This window comes from Rhinoderma darwinii, chromosome 2 (genome assembly GCF_050947455.1).
Source record: "Rhinoderma darwinii isolate aRhiDar2 chromosome 2, aRhiDar2.hap1, whole genome shotgun sequence".
In the NCBI taxonomy this organism is placed as follows: domain Eukaryota; kingdom Metazoa; phylum Chordata; class Amphibia; order Anura; family Rhinodermatidae; genus Rhinoderma; species Rhinoderma darwinii.
The window spans coordinates 453,065,007-453,086,577 of NC_134688.1; the positions used below are offsets into that span (position 1 = coordinate 453,065,007).

The window sequence follows — 21,571 nt, forward strand, 5'->3', positions numbered from 1 at the left end:
TATTATATTCAGGGTCTCAGTGTATGGTGCTATAATATTTAGGGGCGTAGTGTGTGGCACCATGAGAATTTTATTTTCGTTTATAGGTGCGGAAATGTTTGAAAAGTGAAAAGCTGAAGACATCTGAGTGGAAAACTGCAGAAAAGGGCCATGGCCGGGAGAATTCATCATAGAGGTCTGGATCAGATGGAGAAGAAAAGAGATAAAGGACTACTAGAATATGAGAAAACGACACCTGTGAGTCAATCATTATAAGTGTATTCTACCTCTAATCAGTACTTTAGTCACTGTATGATCTGCAGCGAGATGATGGGTGCTATGATATTTATTTATTTTGGGAAACAGCAACTGCAAGCATATCCTTACCATTGTTCGGGCCATGTTGGGAGCTGTAGTTTTATGCCGCACAAACCTATAGTTTCAAATGATCTCTGTGTTTGTGCTGGTACTATATATATGTACTGAGCTTTGTTCTGGTATTGTATATATGTACTGAGCTTGGTTATGGTGTATATATGTACTGAGCATGGTTCTGGTGCTGTATTTATGTACTGAGCTTTGTTCTGGTGCTGTATTTATGTACTGAGCTTGGTTCTGTTATTTATGTACTGAGCTCTGTTCTGGTGTTGTATATATGTATTGAGCTTTGTGCTGGTGCTGTATTTATGTATTGAGCTTGGTTCTGGTATTTATGTACTGAGCTCTGTTCTGGTGTTCTATATATGTATTGAGCTTTGTGCTGGTGCTGTATTTATGTACTGAGCTTGGTGCTGGTACTGTATGTTTGTACTGAACTTGGTTCTGGTGTTGTATATATGTACCAAGCTTTGTTTTGGTGTTGTATAAATGTCATAGCTTGGTTCTGGTGCCAATTAATAATTAATAATTAAGTAATTATATATGATATATTTATAATAGAATTGCATGACAGATGGAATTGTTGCAATTCACTGTATATTTAATGAGAACCTTTCAGGTAGTTTTAACCCCTTGAACCGCCAACATGCGGTAATACATGACCTGACAATATTTACAAACATTCCCCTGTATGTTTTTTTCAGATGCAGCAAAATCTATAAAATCAACTTTTAACACAGCGCACACTATTTGCTAATTACTCTATAAAGGGCGGTGCCACTATCCTGAAGAGTCACATAGTCCTGACTCCAAACCCACCTTTCCATGCTTGATTTACATCCCTCTGGCTGTTCTACATCCCTATCAGTCTCCTCCAACTATATTGGATGCGCCATTGCCTTGTACTCCATGGGGATGCACCATGTATCGAGGTGTACTCTGCCCGGCTTCATCACTGCACTGTGCATGCCAGGGGAGTACAAGGCAACGGCGCATCCACAAGGATTGTTGGAGGCTGGTTGTGATGCAGAACAGCCAGGGAGATGTCAACCGAGATCTGGGGGCTCCATTTTAATATTTGCCTCAAAAAAGCTGGAATCGGCCTTGACGACACCCAAGTCTATCACTGATTTCTGCAACTTAGTATTACTGAGAAAACCTATTGATTGCAGTGTGAGTGAAGTGAATATAGACCATGCTATCATATAGCTGTGAGAAGTGGTGTAACGATTGTGGTCGCAAGGGGGGCAACCGCGATCGGGCCTGGAGGGAAAGGGGGCTTGCAAGAGGCCCACGCCAGATTCCCTCAGACTGCCACATCATACCCCAGCACACAAGGTCCATGCCGCTGGACGTTCAAGGTCGTGAAGCCGGGCAGCGTAAGGACGTTATATGTAAGGCAGCACACAATGTCCTGACGTTGTGTTTTGTCACATAAATCATCTTGATGCTTCCCGGGATCAGCATCTAGTATGCGCCGTGGCACAGACCTTGTTTGCCAGGGCCTGATGTGGCAGCCTGAGGGAATCTAGTGCAGGCCCCGTGCGGACAAGAGAGTAGAGGAGGAGTAAGCAAATGATTTTTTTTAATGTCTGGTCTGGGATCTAATTTATGGGTCCAATCTTAGGGCAGTTTGAACTGTCGGGTGCATGGGGCCCAGCATGAAGCCCAGCACACTCTAGTTACGCCTCTGGCTGTGAGTTAAGTCAATCTGCCAGCCAGAGCCAAGGAGGTCCAACCATTAACTGGGTGCTGTGAACCCTGAAAGGCATCACTGAAACTCCAGGTACTGGTGCCCACCAACACGTTAGATATTACTAAAAATGGAAAACACCTTAAAGCATAACTGAACCTAAAATTAAAAGTTGGCAACCGGTTTGGGTTGACTGGAGTTATATTTCTTGTTTATCAGTAAGGTATCTAAGCCTTGAGTGTGCTACTGACTGATCTAAGTGCAGTAAGTAATGGAACATTTATAATAAGTCAAACAAATGTTTGTCTTTATTTATATTTCAAATCACATATGACTTCAGTCTGCAAGCTCGAGAGTGGGTGAAATCTAGTTATACCAACAGGAGACCAAGATCCTCAACTTCCAAGTCTAATTTAACAAACATGTACGATATGATATTAGATGAAGTTTGACTAAATATCAAATTCTGAAAACATTTTCCAGGTTTTTTTTTAATAACTATCACTTTGAGATGTACATTAAAGGGGTTGTCTAGTTTAGAAAACCTATTTTCACATAACCTATAAGAGAATTTGAAGTTAATAGAAGCAGGATCTCCATCTCTAGACCAAAGAGGAATTCAGCTACAAAGATCTCCTCTTGCTCTGGAGGACCTTTCCTGTCCTGCATTACACAGACAACCCATTGATTTGATTGGGCACTGTGTAATGCATAATTTAGCCTGTGGTGGCGCTGCATGGAAACTGAACACATACTGCTTGATTTCCCCACAGATTACTTCGGATTGCTCTCAGGGAGACATTTTGTCATCAGCTCATTGTTAAGGGGCCCTTCTGACAAGTAGGGATCGTCCAAAGCGGTCATCTGATTTAGAAATCCCATGTTATTTAGGTAATTCTAAGTAAATAAGGGAGAAGGGTCCCATGTACATGACCCTTATGTATTAGCCAAAATGGATTGCAGCGTCAAAGAACGTCTCTGTAGGATTGGGCATCTATGTGCTTTAAACTTGTGAAGGTAGCGAATGGAATGAGGATGTGTTTAATAATCCCCACAAATCCTTGGTAGACCATCTCTTGTCTTGGCACACCAATACATAAAACAAAGTACAGTAAGCTAATTTACCCAATTCTTTTGATATTCTGCATGTTCTGTATAAAGCTCTGTGTTGCAAATCACTGGCATTTCATAAAGGTTATTGCAATGTGGAGCAAGGTTATGAAATCATCTGCAAGGCTATACTGATAGCAATGGAAATATGGAAGATCTAAACAGTCTAGAGATTCTGGGCTCAATGCCACCACCAGTTTCCGTCTATATCATCTGCTACAACAAATATGAAGCATGATCAGAAGTGTAGAACCTATGTATGAATACATATTAGTATTTACCTTTTGGGATTTTAGAACAATGATTAATGGTGTCTACCATCTGACACGTGGGGTCATCGCACTATAGGTATCTGGCACTTCACTGGTCAAACCCCTGTTATATATTCACATTAATGGTATATTGCCTATTCATATTACTTGAGCTTGCAGTGGAAGACTACACATTGGGGCTGATTTATTAATAATGGCTTAAAGATAGATAGCCTACAGCTAGAGGTGTTAGGCTAAAGATGCGCCAAATTTAAGAATGAGTTGTACACTGATTAATAGATTTGGCGCATCTTGCCACATATTGACCTTTTTCCATTCTTTATACATCCTATTGGTTGGCGCATTTCATGACTCAAAAAATCCACAACCATATTAGTATGCAACCGGAATTGTCAAGCATGTCACAAGTCAATTTTCTCTCTGGTGCATCCATTAATAAATTTGACAAACAAGAAAATAAGTATCAAATGCCAGTCTTAATAAATTTCCTCCATATTTGTCAAGTTCCCACCACTTTTTCTGTCACTTGCGAAGTATTGGGAAAAAGAGCACAAGGCTTTCAAGTTGACATAGACTCAACCCCTTTACATGTGACCTATTAGGGCATGTAGACATAATAAAAGGGAGTCCCCAGCTTGAGTCACCCCTCTATGGGCTAGAGTAGAGAGCCGTTAAGTAACTTCCACTCTGATGGGCCCAGTCTCTCTATGTGTTACATGAATGGTCAGGATATAATACTACATAGTTGCTCCAGGGGAAATGTATAACCAGATGCAACCTCTATATGGCGATACATAATCAGCTGTCATCTCCGGGGGTTATATAAGCCACCAGGCCAGTTTCTATTTGAAAAAAAGAGGATGTCTTCTGACAAAGCCGGCAAACAGCTGATTCTACCGGGAAAGCCACGGCCAGCTAGTTGAAGGGGTAATGTGATATTATATGCCTCATAGAGGGCACATATAGGGCACATGGACAGGAGTGGTCCTCATGAGACAACCCCTTTAAGGTCCTAAAAAGCCAATCAGACAAATTTACAACTTGATAAATGCAAAGTGTTAGCCTGAGTTCACACAGAGATTTTTGCAGGGAGAAAATTCTGCCTCAAAATTCAGCTTTTCACAGTGTTTTTCGCTCGCGCCCATTGAGTGACACGGGCAAAAACGCTGCGAAATACGCTTTCTCTTCCTCCCATTGATGACAATGGGAGGTCAGAGGCGTAAACGCCCGAAGATAGGGCATGTCGGTAAAAAAACGCATCCGCCTCCCATTGAAATCAATGGGAGGCATTTTCAGCCATTTTTTGGTGCGGTTTCCGCGTCAAAAAACATGTAAAATAACTCTGTGTGATCTTTTTTACTAGTTTTTTTGAGCGGAAACCTCTCCGCAAGACTCGTCAAAAAACGCCCGAAAATGCCCCCATTGATTTCAATGGGAGTTGGACAAGTTTTTTTACCGCGAGTAAAAAAACCGCGTCGCGTTAAAAAGAAGCTACATGACCCATTATGAGGCAGTTTCCGCCTCCAAAACCCCATTTCAATCAGTCAGAAAGGGTAAAAAAAACACAGTGTTTTGACGAGTCTTTGTCAAACCACTGTGCAAAAAACGTCTGGAGCAGGTTTTGCAGGAGGAGTTTTCCTCCTGCAAAAAAACTCTGTGTGAACACAGCCTAAGAAGAGGCACATAATAAGATCCATCAACAACAGTCAACCTGCTTGTTGACTATTTACAAATAGTAACTGGGACTTTATAATAATATTTTGTAAGGAGCCCAAAAAATTGAATGCAATATAAACATAAAAATAACATAAGAACAAATAGATTTTACATGTGTTGACTATAGAGCCCATGTACATCACCAAAAGACACGAGAGGTGGTCACGTTCCTGACTTTTAACTCATATATTTTCATACTCTCCTCCACCGGCATATAAATTTTCCCTGAAGGAGCATCTAACAGCTATAAATCAACTATAATATAAAACATAATATTAGAGACTCTAGTAAATTATATGGCATTCCTATCAAAACCCGGGCGTGCCTAAAGTTTACAACATTGAAATAGCGATTCCAATGTGGGGGGAAAGAAAACGAAGGATCTCCGGGAGAAGTTACCGCATTGCAGCCTGTACTTATCTGGCTCAGTGAAGCATGTGATTTGCATTAGTTGGGTAAATCCCATGAGGTTTGCATGTGCAGTGTAATTGTTACCGTGTACATATAGTCTCAATATGGAATCGACACGACTTTTAATGATAATTCATTCCTATTACAGTAAAGTAAAGTGTGTGGTGTCCATCCAGCTGATGACCCCAACTTGTGTTGTAAATAACCCACCATGTACAGGTTAACCCCTCTGTTAATAGACGGAGTGCAGGCCTGGAATTCATTGACGGGTATTTTGGTTACTAATGCAGCTGTTTAGTGTTTGATTTGGCTACAGAACAGAATCAGCTCTACATACCAATTTCATGAGCGACGGTGAAAGCTGCATGGAGGCCGTCATCTTCAATTACTGCACAGCTGCGCTCAGGAGAGCATATGGTCCCCACGTCTGCCATTCCCAGGGTATCACATGAATGATGCCCACATAAATCCTGCCCAAGAAGAAGGAAAAAAATAAGTAATGCAAATCTTGTTTTCTTACGCTAAGTAACAACGTGTTGTCAGCCACTTACACGGACAAACCCTCAGGCTGGTGGATGGGAGTCTGGCTGGAGTGGAATGGATTACAGGAATCACCTGTCTCTATAACAAGCATTTCCTTGCCAGCGAATGTTCACATTTCCTTATAATTCAGACTGAAGTGGCATAAAAACAAGTGTGATAGAATACACTGGAGGTAGTCTCTGTAACTGAACGCTTACACTGCGCATCGTGTTTACAGACATGATATATAGTTAGGGTATGTATATTCAGACGGTGCGCTCGTGTTGCAGCGTACGGTTTAATGGTAAATTCACGTGCTTTTGTGGTTTTAATGAACTTCATCTATGCTAGCTGTGACACCGTGGCAATTCACGAAAATTGCACGTCAACAACTAAAGCACAACTGCACCATCTGAATATACCCAACTACGACATGCAGAAAATCACACAGACAGAAAATTAATCAGTAGGTGTAGATTTGCACCTTTTTTTATTTTACTGAATTAACGTAAAAAAAATATATATATTTAAACTACATCTCCTTGGAGACCATACTCACTTTTCTCATCACTTTTCAAATTTGACGAATGATGTAGAAAAGTCCCGGATTAAAACTTTTTGGGAAATGTGGGCTGGCTCCATGCTTTTTTTCTACCATATATTTTAATGAACGCAGCTTATAGAATATATATCTATATCTATATAGATATATATCTATATCGATAAATATTGATAAATATGCATTGCCGCTGAATCTATTTACAATAGTGAAGTTCTTAGCTCACATTTTGATCAAATTGTGTGAGTCCACCTGCCATGGCGAGGCAACCTCACTTATAAGCTGGTTGCTGCCTTCCCCAAGTATATTCTGAAGGCTCAGGCACAGAACAGGGTGTATGTACAGCGTAGGGACCCACCTTTTAAGTGAGTTCATCTTGTTGTGGCAGGTGGGCTCACACAATTTGATCAACATGTGCGCTAACAACCTCACTATTGTAAGTAGATTCAACAGCAATGCATATTTATTTAGTTATAGGTGGTATTGGTGTTCGCAGAGTGCTGTCGCCATTTTCTTTTATTTTTATATATATATATATATATATATATATATATATATATATATATATATATATATACATTGTTACTATCAACATCAATAGAGTGTCATCATATTCCAGGGCATTGTACCGTACTGTTTAAGTATCCGGTACATACTGCATGGTTCATATAAGGGTATGGGTTGAGATGACTGTGTGTTTAGGGGTGGCTTTTAGTTACACACTGCATTTTTCAGGTACGGGTACTAGTCCCTTAGAGTTCAGATATGCTGTTATAGGATTCATGAATTTACAAGATCGGAACAATGGCGCACATGGCATAATACATTTGGTTCAACTCACTAGGCATGCTAGACACATGTCTCTTCTTTATGCCCCTTGGATGGTTGTCATACATAAACACTAGTATTTTGGGACAAAAAACAGTGCACTTTTTATAATAAATTTGCAGCATTTTATAATTTTCCATTATCCAGTGTTTAGGTTGGTACAGATAGTGTCTAAAATACCTCATAAATGTGGTGACGGGATATACTTATTACACAATTTGTAAGAAATCTGGAAAATTTTAATATAGGATTCTACTTAATGAACCTTGGAAACCCATGTCCTTGTCACCAGTGCTTGTCCTTCCTTGGACCTCTTTTGGTAGGTCCAAACCACTGCACACCGGGAATACCCCTCAAGACCTGCTGTTTTGGAGACGCTCTGACCCAGTCGTCTAACCATCACAATTTGACCCCCAGAATCACTCAGATCCTTCCACTTGAATATTTTTCCTGCTTCCATCAGTTCAACGTCAAGAACTGACCGTTCACATGCTGCCTAATATATTCCACCTCTTGTCAGGCACCATTGTAACCAGATAATCAATGTTATTCACTTTACCTGTCAGGGGTTTTAATGTTATGGCTGATCGGCGTGGTCTTTATAGTGGGGTTAATGCTTTCAAGTGACTAATTTAGAAAACATTACCAGAATTATCGTAGTTTTCGAAGCTGACCAGTTAGCACAGTGTACAAAAATGTTTAAATTACAAAATCAGCTCTGCTACATATATATATATATATATATATATATATATATATATACACATATATATGTATATATATATGTATATATATATATATACACCCCCACAATCTAAAAAAAAAGTCCCATGAAACACATAATAACAAGTTTGATAAACAATCACTCTATCCCTGCCATGAGCTCGGTTTCATGCCAGGTGACACAGCATGTTTAGACATTTCTGTAATAAAATTGCAATAATTCACATAAGACATAAGAATGCAGATCATCTACAAATTCCTGTTTTATAATCGTCCATGATGTTGAAGCATGTCTATCACCAACCTGCCGTTTGGAATCAGTATGGCTGATGTAAAATGATTAGGGGTGTATCGGTAGCAGCCTCATCACAGGTGACAGGATTAACATACGTGTCTGGACGGCTGAGGTTCTTGCTTGTTTGTATTAAGCCATTCACTCAACGCCATATGCTCATGTTTTTTTTTTTACTTTCTCATCTTGAGAATTTTAGGAAAACTGCAACTAGCTGATAAGGAGACCTTTGATTTAATTACAAAAGACTTCGGTATCAGAGCCGCATGACTGTAATTTGGGAGACTAGCTTCTTCCTTTTGCCTGTGACTTAGAAAATTAGATTTTACGCTGTTCGGTCAGGGACTAATTGTTCCTATAAAAAAAATTCTGTACTCCACGTCTGCTCTAAAGGAGCTAAACATTATTATTAGGAGCCTTAATGTTTTTCCAAGATATGTCACTTCCCCCAGAAGGATCCATAAAACTGCAGTGAAAGGAGTGTTCAGAAGGGAAAAAAATATGTTGTTTTCGAAAGTGTTTGGTGCAGAGAGTTTTAATTTAAAGACAAAGAGGTTATTGCTGCCTTAAAGTACAGGTCAATGTTTTTTTTTATCATTTCTATGTATAAACAACATACATAAAAAGTTGAGGAGCTTTGCTAATACTTTGCTTTACTTATCTTTTAACTATCTTGATATTTGACAAGCTCATTCCCATCCAAAATTGCCTTCAGAATCCTTGGATTCAGTCAGCACTGTGCTGACAGACACACCCCTAACAACAAATAAACTGAGTTGTTATTATGAATATAGAGCAAGGGAGGCTGAACTGTGATCTTCTTCATATTAATCATCCTGCAATCATCATCTATATCTGATAGGGGTTTGCCCCCCCCCCCTTTGGGTTGAGCCTATGTGAAACAGTCCATTTAGGAATGAGGCTGAAGCTCTGGTGCCAGTAAGAGTGACCCAGATTCATCAACATTAGCTCTTGGAGAGAAAATATGTCACTGAAGCTTTATTTGCGCTGTTGCTTTGCAACTGCCACAATGTGATGAAACTGATATCTAGTGACAGAAGGAGCAAGAAAAAGAATGTGTGAGACTGACATTTAATAGAACACATGGGGTAAATGTCTGGAAGCAGGTTTGGAGACCATTGGCTTAAACAATCTGGTAGGTGGGTAATAGTAGTAAGAGTAGACAAGTAACAGTACAGATTGGGTGCACAGATGAGCAGCAACAGGTTGTAATGTAAGGCAGAGATGTGGTAAGGAAACAATCCAAGTTCGGTACACAAATAAGCAGCAGTTATTTGTAAAGTAAGGATGCAATTAACTAGACTAGAGGCAGGAAGTGGCAAGGAGGAAGTTCAAGGGCCCCTCATATAGGAAGCCAAAAGGGAGAGAATAATCAGGCAATGAAGCAAGGAAACTCACAAGGCAAGAATCAAGAGCAGCTAGACAAAAGACTCAGCACTGAAGCTGTCCAGCAGCACCAGTAGCTCAATGAGAGGAGCAACTGCCTTGGTCACAGAAGTTTTGGCGTTTGAATCCTAAAGCATGTGAAATTTTAGTTTTAAATGGAGTTTGCTTTTAAAGAGCAGGGACTGACAATCTCATTGTCATTGTATGGATCACTGAGCAGGTGACACTTCTTAGCCCTGAACATAAATTAAGAGGAATGGGAATGCACTACTCTGGGCAGAAAACATAACCAGACTAAAAAAAACAGTCTAAAATATCGCCAAGTGACGCACTCCGATCACTAGAATGAAGGGGCAGCAGTGCTCTTTCTACAGGCCCTACTTTATGACATTTTTTTATATCTGCATAATGCCTTTTTTTAATTAAACCTACTTTTTATTTACCAGGCTCTGCTGCCAGTGATAGTGAAGAGCTAATGAGAGAATAGATCAAATGATAGCATTTTCTTTATACTTGATAAGATTGGGATGGTCATGCAAGCATTACTAGTATATTATATTTATAGGTGGTGACAGTCAGGGTTCGATTAATGTTGATGAAGGTTCCTAAGCAAAAATATTTCTGGAGGCCCTGATCCAACCTCTGGGAATAAGATCACACCTAAACATTTAATCACAACTACATATAGGAGAGGGAGTTATGGAGACAGTTTTGATAGCAACTCCTCTAGACTTCAATCAAGAGGCCACCACACGCATGTCCGGCCACCTGTTCTTGCCAAATAGCCATCAAGAGACCCCCATTTTCCTGAAATTGTGGGGTTCCAGAGTTGAGCAGTATATACACTACCCATATAAAAAGTAACTTCATGGCCTGCATGGAAAGAGGGTGTTTGTTACACCGCAAGATCTTTAGATGTGCTTCTGATTTTAAGAATCAAATAGGTAGAACAGGCCTGAGCAGAGGTGGCAGCCCCGAGATCACTAAGGTGGTGGAGGCTCCAGGACATATGCCCTGTGTTCCCACTCCATAATTTGGCCCGGGTGGCACTCGATATACAGACAAAGTCAGCAGCCATCAGTGAATGTCCACATTCTGCGCTGAGTAATTTCATTATATCTTTATAGGGTTCAGAGCCCCATTCTTCTGATAAAGACACTACCTCTTTAAAGGGAACCTGTCATGTTGAAAATGCAGTTCAATCTGCAGGCAGCATATTATAGAGCAGGAGGAACTGAGCAGATATATATATATATATATATATATATATATATATATATATTTGTAGGAAATTATTTAGTATAACTTAAGTCATTTATTTATCTAAATCTCTGCTCTTTCTGGGCTTAGGAGTCCAGTGGGTGGTCCTACTCAGTGATTGACAGCTATCTCTGTATGCACCATGATGCAGAGAAGGCTGTCAATCACTGAGCGAGCCCGCCCACTGGTCCCCTAAGACCAAAATGATCAGAGATTTAGATCAATAAATTACATATTATACTAAATCCTTTCCTACAAAACTATATATCAATCTTCTCAGCTCCTGCTGCTCTATAACATGCCGCCTGCAGATTGGATTACATTTTCAACGTGACAGGATCCCTTTAAAAGACACAGGATTGCCTTAATATTTAAGTACTGTTATCATTAATTTTTTATGCACACTATAGTTTTATATTTATGAATGAGGAGTTTTTTCGTTCTTTTCTAAACAATATTATCTCAGTGAAATGAAGACAACGTATTAAACTCTCATTATTACAGGAGTCTCTGCACAAGGTCAAAATGACCATGAACGCCAAAGCTCTGAGGAAGCCGGATATTGCTGAATTGTGGATTTATACCAAACAAGGGACTGGGAGTAAATAATGACTTACATTCAGGCCAAGAAAAACAAGAATGCATTTATTCAATGAAATAACAGATTAGATAAGGAGAACATATATCTTTCCTGCACTACTTTTCAGGTTGTGATGACATTAAATGAGCCAAACATTCTAGGCGATTCTCCTTTGTCTTGGGTTTTACTTTATGGTCCTTCATGTGTAAGGAGATATTAATAAGTGCGGATTACATAATGCATAGATTTACCTTATACGATGGATATTATAGTCAGAGTAACCTCAGAAAATGTCATGGTAACTTGATGATAAAATCATGAAGGAACATAGCAACAGATCTATTACAAGATGTGCTATTTAAATCTCATCCGGGGAATTGGAAGAAAATGGATAGCGTGCCAGCCAAGAAACGTTTTCAGATTATATACTATAATCATATATATTATGATAATATATATTGTACCATACGTTATAATGGTTTACAATACCAAGCGCTTATAAAAGATTATACAAAGTGAATGCACTTCTTGGACTTACAGTATCGCTGTAGTTGCCAATCTCTGCGAAACTGTTAATACTATTTTTTTAAGTGAAAAAAATCCATTTGACTTTTTTATATACTTTAATATAATCCTTAGCTCTGTTTTTTTTTCTGAAACAGAGCTCTGATTCTTCTGCAAAGATAAAGTTAAAGAATCCTGGTTTCCTGAACCACCACTAGGGGGAGCTTGTAAGCTTACGACATGCTGTTTATACATTCAACTTAATAATAAAACAGTACGTGACACGCGCCCTCTTGTGGTGACTGAATAATCAATTGACTCTTTGTCTATGCAAGGAATTTGTAGCCCTGTATCAGAAAAATGAAGCTATAAACACTATAAAAACGTATTAAAAAATTAATCAGCATAGAATGATGGAGCTAAAAAATAGTTATAGTTGTAAAGGTGAACATTCACTTTAAGATGCCACGACTCTACTACATGTGTGCATCGACTGCCACCCCCCATTAAAAATAATTTGACAGCAATCCCAGCACGACCATCCCAATCTGATGAAAGAGAAGGAAGCTGCTGTCAGCTGACAGCAGATCTATTTTCTTATTTGCTTAGGTTTTTTTTTCAAAAGCAGAGACTAAGGAATAAAGAGCAATAAAAATGACTGAACATTAAAATCTGAATTCTGCAAAAGTTATCACATTGGACTGGAAAACTTACACTTTGGCAATAAAGTAGTAGATACAGTATTACTATGCCTGTAGGTATTGAATGTAGCACTAGTGGACCGATAGTTGACAGAGGATCATGGAAAGAGTGTGGAGGTGGGAAATATATACCAGTGCCTTATGTCCTGGGAAGACCACCCTGACCTTTGATATGGGGCCCCTCTATTTTATGTATACCACGGACACAGACATAACACAAATGAAAGTCGGAGCACCAGGGACCGCAGGGGTAGCATTCCAGAGCCACATACCAATCTGCAACCAGGGAAATACAGAACTTTTAGGCTTCTCTCTCACAATGACCAGCCCAAAGAATACCTGTCCCAGGTGTGTACGGTATATTCATCAGGAACAATTTGGTGGACATGACAAACATTGTGTTGTTACGCTGACATTTTATTTCCCTGCTTCAAAATATAAAGATGTCCTGAAATCTGGAGCTCAAATTAATATTGATTTCCAGCACGGAGCTCTGACATTGTCATTGTCCCCAGCACCAGTAGAATAATGTTGCTTTCATTGATTTCCCTGGGAGCTTTATTACTATTGATGAGAAGTTTCTTGCACAGGTTTCAGAAGTAGAAATCTACCCAGCACCCTTTTTGGTGGTTTATCAGGCACCGGTTTATGATTTTAATAGATAAGATTCAAAACTATCCTTACAATTAAGTGTAAGGGCCCTTTTCCATGGCCCAATTATCGGGCAAACGAGAGTTCACAGAACGCTCGTTCCCAATCAATGACCTGTGTAAACAGGGCAATGATGAGCCGATGATCGTATCATTTCGTCAGCCTAAAATATTATCGTTGTCGGCAGTGTAAATGTATGGGGATGAGCAATAGTAGTAACAAGCACTCATCCCCATACATAGCACCTTGTGAAAGGAGCAACGAGCATCGATAAACGAGCTGTCTCATTGATCAATGCTCATTTACACGGCCAAAAAGGGGCCAGTGTAAAAGGACTTTAACTCTCCTAAAATAATCAAGTAGTTACTAGTAAGTAGAAGCGAATGGGACGAGCTGCAGTACAAGGCACAGCCGCCAATACAAATGAACTGCTGTGTCTTTTTAAACAACAAAGGGACCGTAAGTGCCGCAGACCCTTTATTGTGCTGACTGGTGGGGGTCCTAAAGGTCAGGGAGGCCTATCAATGTTTAAGCCCCAGAGAATGATTTGGACAACAATTGAAACAAATAAGCAGGATGTCTTACAGCCATGAATGTTGATCCCTACTTATGTCTATCACCTCTATTACCTCTGGTTACTCTTGTTTGGTCTTTAAAGAGGCTCTGTCACCAGATTATAAATGCCCTATCGCCTACATAATCTAATTGGCGCTGTAATGCTATGAGCAATTTTAGATTTATGCTAATTAGTTTCTTAATTAAGTTATAGCTGTGACCAAGCTGCTGAGGCTCCAAGTAGGGGCTCTCCACTCTGAGCTTCTATCAGTCTATGTCCCGTCCAAGGCCGTTAACCCCGTGCTGCTGGACCTGCCTTGGCTCCGACTACATGCCCCAGTCCTGGACTGGAACTCTGGAGAGGTCCTCCAGTGAGGCCCCGAGTGTCACAGCCGTTGCCTGGTGCAGATTCGTTAGGCTCAGCCTCCTCTGCCTCGGTCATTGGCAGGATTGCCTAGTCATTATGCTGCATTTTTGGACGTCTTCAGCAAGAGGGAGGCGGAGACGCTGCCCCCGCACCGGGCGTATGACTTTCCTATCGAGCTGATTCCTGGTGCATCCCTTCCCTGTGGTAGGGTATATCCTCTCTCCTTGCCAGAGACTCTGTCCATGTCCACCTATGTTAAAGAGAACTTGGAGAGGGGCTTCATACGGAAGTTTTCCTCCCCTGCAGGAGCCGGGTTCTTCTTCGTCAAAAAGAGGGATGGCTCCCGGCGTTCTTGTATTGACTACCGGGGTCTCAACTAGATCACGGTGAAAAATAATTACATGTTGCCACAGATCTCAGAACTGTTTGATCATATATTCGCGGTGCCAAGATTTTTTCCAAACTAGACCTGCGTGGGGCTTACAACCTAATCCGGATTCGCCGGGGTGACACTCGTGATGGACACTATGAATATCTAGTAATGCACTTCAGCCTGTGTAATGCTCCCGCGGTCTTCCAGGAGTTCGTTAATGACATTTTCCGTGACCTCCTCTATGTTTGTGTTGTGGTCGATCTTGATGACATCTTGATTTTTTCTCCAGATCCTATGATGCATCAGAGACATGTCCGTCAAGTTTTGCAGAGGTTAAGGGAGAATTGTCTGTACGCCAAGTTGGAGAAGTGCGTCTTTGAAAAAGATGCTCTACTCTTCCTGGGCTACATTGTGTCGAATAGAGGTCTCAAGATGGATCCTGAAAAGGTAAAGTCTGTCCTGGAATGGCCACCCCCTCAAGGCTTGAGGGCCATACAGCGCTTTCTGGCATTTGCCAATTTTTACAGACAGTTTATTCCAAACTTCTCCTCACTGACTTCTCCTATCTCTAACCTCACTAAGAAGGGCATGAACGCCAAGGTGTGGACTCCTGAGGCAGAGTCTGCATTCAATAGCCTGAAGAGTGCCTTCACGTCAGCCTCTATCCTCCACCATCCAGATGTTTCTCTACAGTTTTCATTGGAGGTGGACGCATCCTCTGTCAGTGCTGGCGCACTCCTGTTCCAGAGAGGTTCCAAGGGCAAGTCAATGCTATGTGCAAATTTCTCTAAGCTCTTCTCTTCCGCAGAACGCAACTACTCGATTGGGGATCGGGAGTTACTGGCCATCAAATTGTCTCTAGAAATGTGGAGACATCTAGGGGGTGCAGCTGATCCCATCCTGATTTTTACGGACCACAAGAACCTCACCTATCTTCAGACGACCCAACGGCTGAACCCTCGTCAGGCCAGGTGGTCACTGTTCTCTCATCTATTGTTTAGGGACTTTCTGTAGATATGGTAGCAGACTCAATACTCCATCCTGCTGGCGTATTGAAATGGAATGTGGACACAAGGAGAAGAGAACCTCCTCAGTTTCTTACAGGGACGAAGGTCTGGCTGTCCTCTAGGAATATTTGACTGAGGGTGCCATCATACAAATTTGCTCCCAGGTTCCTCTGATCCTTCGATATCCTGCAGCAGGTGGTCTGGGGGTCTGTGTGGTCTAGTTCCGGTCTTGGCTCCTGGTCTTGATCTTGTATCCAGGCTCTGTATGTCTCCTGTGCTTGCCTGTCCTAGTTCTTATTCTGGTTATTCGTTTGATCCGTATAAGAGATTCTGCTCTGGGCTTCTATAAGTTTTTGCTTGGCACAAATTCTGGCTACATCTAATAACTCACACTTTGGTCCTGTCCTTCAGCACTGTTCCCGATCCGCAGCCTGGTCCTAACTATGGTGTGAATCCTGACTCAGCCTCCAGTCGTATCTTTATCCGGCCACAACTGACTGGAGTCCACATTCAGGGCCATGATCTGAGAACTTGTGCAGAGAAGATCATAACCCATTGTTATGGCTCTGCAGTTTCCGTCAGTGCCATAGATTTTGAATGGCGTGGCAGGCCACATGATCGACCATTGCTCCATTAAATTCCTCTGGCAGCGGTCTTGCTACTGGCAGGGAGCAGGAGACATGAGATCTAAATCATCATTTGAGAGCCCAGCGGTCGGACCACAACCGATTGAGAAGTCATCACCTATCCAGGTGATAACTTGTTAAAGGCAAAGGCATGGCCGCCAATTAGATCGTGGTTAGATGTTGCATTATTTTAGCTCCAGTCTACCCCCTCTTCCAGTCTATGATAACTTGTGCTTATGCAACTCATAATAAGCAGATATCAAACATATATACCTCCTACTATTCATCAATAGATTAGGTACTGAGAAGCAATAGCAAGGCTTGAAAATACGCCTACTAGTCATCGCATAATTTGCTTTAATTTGCATTAATATTACTTCACTTTTCTTTATAATATAATGCTGAATGCACAAAGGCCCTAATGCAGTATCATAAGCTCGGAGTTGAAATTAAGGGTAACAACAAAAGTGGATGTACAAAGTCACTCCAGGTAATGTTTATGCCAAATTCCAAAGATTTATCTGTGCTCCGGCTCTAGATTCTCCAGTGTTCTGCTAATGCATACCTTTAGTGCCATTCACAGTTACCAACCACTCGTGAGATGTATTTTACTGACAGATGAAATGCAAATATTATTTCTTTAGCACATAGACACCAAGTTCAAAGCAGCCTTAGCTGGTAAACAGGAATGGAAAAAGTACCTCACGCGTTTGCTTCATGGCGGGTAAACACGCCATTAGAAGACGACATCTGGACGTTCGAACTTAGCAAAGGCAGCAGTCACAGCCCAGCAAAACACTGAGATGGTAGTTTAGCGTCTAGTTGCTCAGCAACCAACTTTATACATGCAAAACACATTTTCTAAAGTTGGACAGCTATACACTTTGCTATTTTTTTATTGAACAAAAAAAAAAAAACTACTGGGATCATTTCAGAGGAATATGTAATCTCAATATCCAGAAATATTTCTCTTTTTGTGCCATTCAAGGTTATATATTTGTATTCATTGTTCATCCGAAATAAAAGGTTAACTCAGGCAAGCCAGCACAAATATCATTTTTCCAAAACGGCCTTCAATATTACAATACTACAGACGTTGTTACTTCAAATTCCAAACCTGTTGCTTCATTGTTCCGAACATATTTAGGAAGCCGACTTCTCATGGGGTTATGGTACGTTGGACAAACCGGTTTAGCATATGTTTTGAGTTAGTTTCATGAAGTTTACGGGGCTTACCTATTGTATATCTAGATCATGAAAACAAATACTACATTGTATATTTTACAGTCTAACTTTAACGCCTTGTTTATTTGAACCAATTATATTTTCACAGACTTTCATCTTCAGGAAACCACTTGCCAAGGAAAGACGTCCAAAGGTTAGGCACACACGTTACTCCTAGAATATGATCTAGAGTTTCTTAATCAGATTAAAACCATCGGTGGAGGAACGAGACATCTGCAGTCTCACGGTGACTTATTAATAGAACAATGATTTGCCTTTGGTCATAAAGTTTCACCTTAACAGGATGGATCAGCTTGTATATAGTGCAGAAAGAATGCACAAATGCAGAAAAGCAAAAGTACCCGCTAAGAAGCAGTTCCAGCTCTGGATGTTATGCCATGCCATCTGGACGAGTGGTTTCCACAAGGCATTCCAGGGACATTTTTTCCTAACCTCTGATGTGGAAATGAATTTATAAACTCTGAGGCTGGCATGCTACATCTAACATGAAAAGAAGAAACTGGGTGAATGTAATTCATTGGAAACTGATGATACTGTCACACTTGAAGGATCTACCGATTGATGGATTTTGTTTGGGTCACCGGGGACCATTTAGCTTTAGGATTAGATTTGGGCCACCATGGGAGGTGATGTTTTCTTTCGTAGGCACTGTACAAAGAGAGGTTGTTGCAAAGATAAATACTTTGTGAGCAATTACTCCGATGGTGGCTTGCCAATTAAGTGTTAAAAAAATGTTTTGAGATATTTCTTGATTCTATTTAAGGTTTGAAAAACATAACAAGATAAACCCATATATATATGTGATTAAGCAAATAGATTTCCTTCCATCTCCATGCAAAATTATGCTAATGGTGTTGCTTGCTTTGTGGCCATGTGAACTGCAGATCTAGACATTGGGGAACAGCAGGATTACTCAACAAAAGCAATAAACAACTGGTACATCCATATTAATTTCCTACAGGTGCCCCGCCATGATTTCATATTATATTGGAGTTCTACCATCTCGAACAATAAGTGTCCCGTCCAATCAGCTTTCGGCAGGAGGACCTGAAAATTTGAATGGGTCCGACCTTAGGGTTCCTCCACATGAACAATTAAATATGTTCTACCGAAGATGCATTCATTATGCTACTTCTGATCAGTCTGACAAAGTATGCTTATAATAGGAATTACTGACGTTTTAGATTTAATTTTGATCATCCACAATTGCCAGAGATTAGAAGAAACATAGCTGTCTACCAGATATGTCCATAGTCATAAACCTAAAACTGTGGTCAGTAATACCGGTAGATTCACTGCACACTTGGACACATTTTTGCTCGGAGCAATATGTCGACAGTCTATCTACCCTATGTCTTAGGGCTCATTCAGATGAGCGTGTATCACGTCCGTGTGAGGGCCGTTAAAACAACGGCCGTCACACAGATATGTATTTCAATGGGGCTGTTCATATGACCTTTGTTTTAACAGAGCGTGTAAAGGATCCGTGAAAAAATAGGACATGTCCTATTTTTTGGAGCTTCACGCATCCCTCCATAGACTCTAGTCTACAGGGGATGCGTTTTTCACATCCGAGGTTGGCCACGTTCATGTGAATGTAGCCTTACTCCATTTGATGAGTTTCTGTAGCAGCTGAGGTTTGATGGAAGTTGGAAGCTCAATTATGGTAGTGGCTGGTGTCCCTTAAAGGAACATTATCTACATTGACTCTGCATACTTTGCACCATGCGCTGTTTGCTACATATAGGAAATAGGTTTTCTACAGTAATCTAGTTTTTTTTAACCGGTTAAGGACTAGGCTGTTTTACAGCTAAATGACCAGAGCAAATTTCACAATTTTGCTATGCGCTTCTTTACATGACTATAACTCAGCAGGTGAATAAAGTTCATCTTTGAATTTTACACTCTTTTTAAAGGACAGATAGGGCTTTGTTTTAGTGGCATTTGTCAGTATATATCATTTTTTTTTTTTTCACTAAAGTGGGCAAAATTGGAAAAAAATGCAAGAATTTAACAATTGCGTCGGTTTATGCTAGCATTTTTCACACACGGTATGAACCACGGCCAAAATTAATCTCCTTTCACATTCTTCCACTTCTCCCGTGCATGGGGATACCAAATATGTGAGCCTTATTCACTGTGCGGGCATGTGCCAGGGCTTGGCATAAAAGGAGGCTTTTTGGCCTTTTCGGTCCAGGAATTTTGCATTTGATTTTATAGCCGCATACTGTTTTCTGGGGGGTGTAATGCTGCTGAAACATTAGAATCACCCCATAAATGACTTCATTCGCACAAGTAGACCCCACAAGGTTTCCTTCAAGGGGTTTATCATATTTTTAGCAAGTCCAGTTTTCTTCTGAAAGTTTCTTGAATAAGATGGAACAAAATAAAATCAGCACTTTTTTAGCAAATGCGTCAGTTTAGGCTAGTATTTTTCACACACGGTATAGACCACGGCCAAAATTCATCTCCTTTCACGTTCTTCCACTTCTCCCGTGCATGGGGATACCAAATATGTGTGCCTTATTCGCTGTGCGGGCATGTGCCAGGGCTTGGCATAAAAGGAGGCTTTTTGGCATTTTCGGTCCAGGAATTTTGCATTTGATTTTAGAGCCGCATACTGTTTTCTGGGGGGCCTAATGCTGCTGAAACATTAGAAACACCCCATAAATGACTTCATTCACACAAGTAGACCCCACAAGGTTTCCTTCAAGGGGTTTATCATATTTTTAGCAAGTCCAGTTATCTTCTGAAAGTTTCTTGAATAAGATGGAACAAAATAAAATCAGCACTTTTTTAGCAAATGCGTCAGTTTAGGCTAGTATTTTTCACACACGGTATAGACCACGGACAAAATTCATCTCCTTTCACATTCTTCCACTTCTCCCGTGCATGGGGATACCAAATATGTGAGCCTTATTCACTGTGCGGGCATGTGCCAGGGCTTGGCATAAAAGGAGGCTTTTTGGCCTTTTCGGTCCAGGAATTTTGCATTTGATTTTATAGCCGCATACTGTTTTCTGGGGGGTGTAATGCTGCTGAAACATTAGAATCACCCCATAAATGACTTCATTCGCACAAGTAGACCCCACAAGGTTTCCTTCAAGGGGTTTATCATATTTTTAGCAAGTCCAGTTTTCTTCTGAAAGTTTCTTGAATAAGATGGAACAAAATAAAATCAGCACTTTTTTAGCAAATGCGTCAGTTTAGGCTAGTATTTTTCACACACGGTATAGACCACGGCCAAAATTCATCTCCTTTCACGTTCTTCCACTTCTCCCGTGCATGGGGATACCAAATATGTGTGCCTTATTCGCTGTGCGGGCATGTGCCAGGGCTTGGCATAAAAGGAGGCTTTTTGGCATTTTCGGTCCAGGAATTTTGCATTTGATTTTAGAGCCGCATACTGTTTTCTGGGGGGCCTAATGCTGCTGAAACATTAGAAACACCCCATAAATGACTTCATTCACACAAGTAGACCCCACAAGGTTTCCTTCAAGGGGTTTATCATATTTTTAGCAAGTCCAGTTATCTTCTGAAAGTTTCTTGAATAAGATGGAACAAAATAAAATCAGCACTTTTTTAGCAAATGCGTCAGTTTAGGCTAGTATTTTTCACACACGGTATAGACCACGGACAAAATTCATCTCCTTTCACGTTCTTCCACTTCTCCCGTGCATGGGGATACCAAATATGTGTGCCTTATTCACTGTGCGGGCATGTGCCAGGGCTTGGCATAAAAGGAGGCTTTTTGGCCTTTTCGGTCCAGGAATTTTGCATTTGATTTTAGAGCCGCATACTGTTTTCTGGGG

At 40.7% G+C, this 21,571-nt stretch overlaps 1 protein-coding gene across 1 annotated transcript in view; it reads right to left on the minus strand.

Annotated features, from left to right (window-relative positions):
* The window catches only part of ADAMTS5 (ADAM metallopeptidase with thrombospondin type 1 motif 5), an 89,143-nt gene that overhangs the window by 57,364 nt on the left and 10,208 nt on the right, over window positions 1-21,571 (minus strand). Inside the window, exon 2 of the mRNA XM_075854522.1 lies at window positions 5,897-6,029. Within this exon, the coding sequence (XP_075710637.1) occupies window positions 5,897-6,029 (133 nt within the window). The remainder of the gene's footprint in view (window positions 1-5,896; window positions 6,030-21,571) is intronic.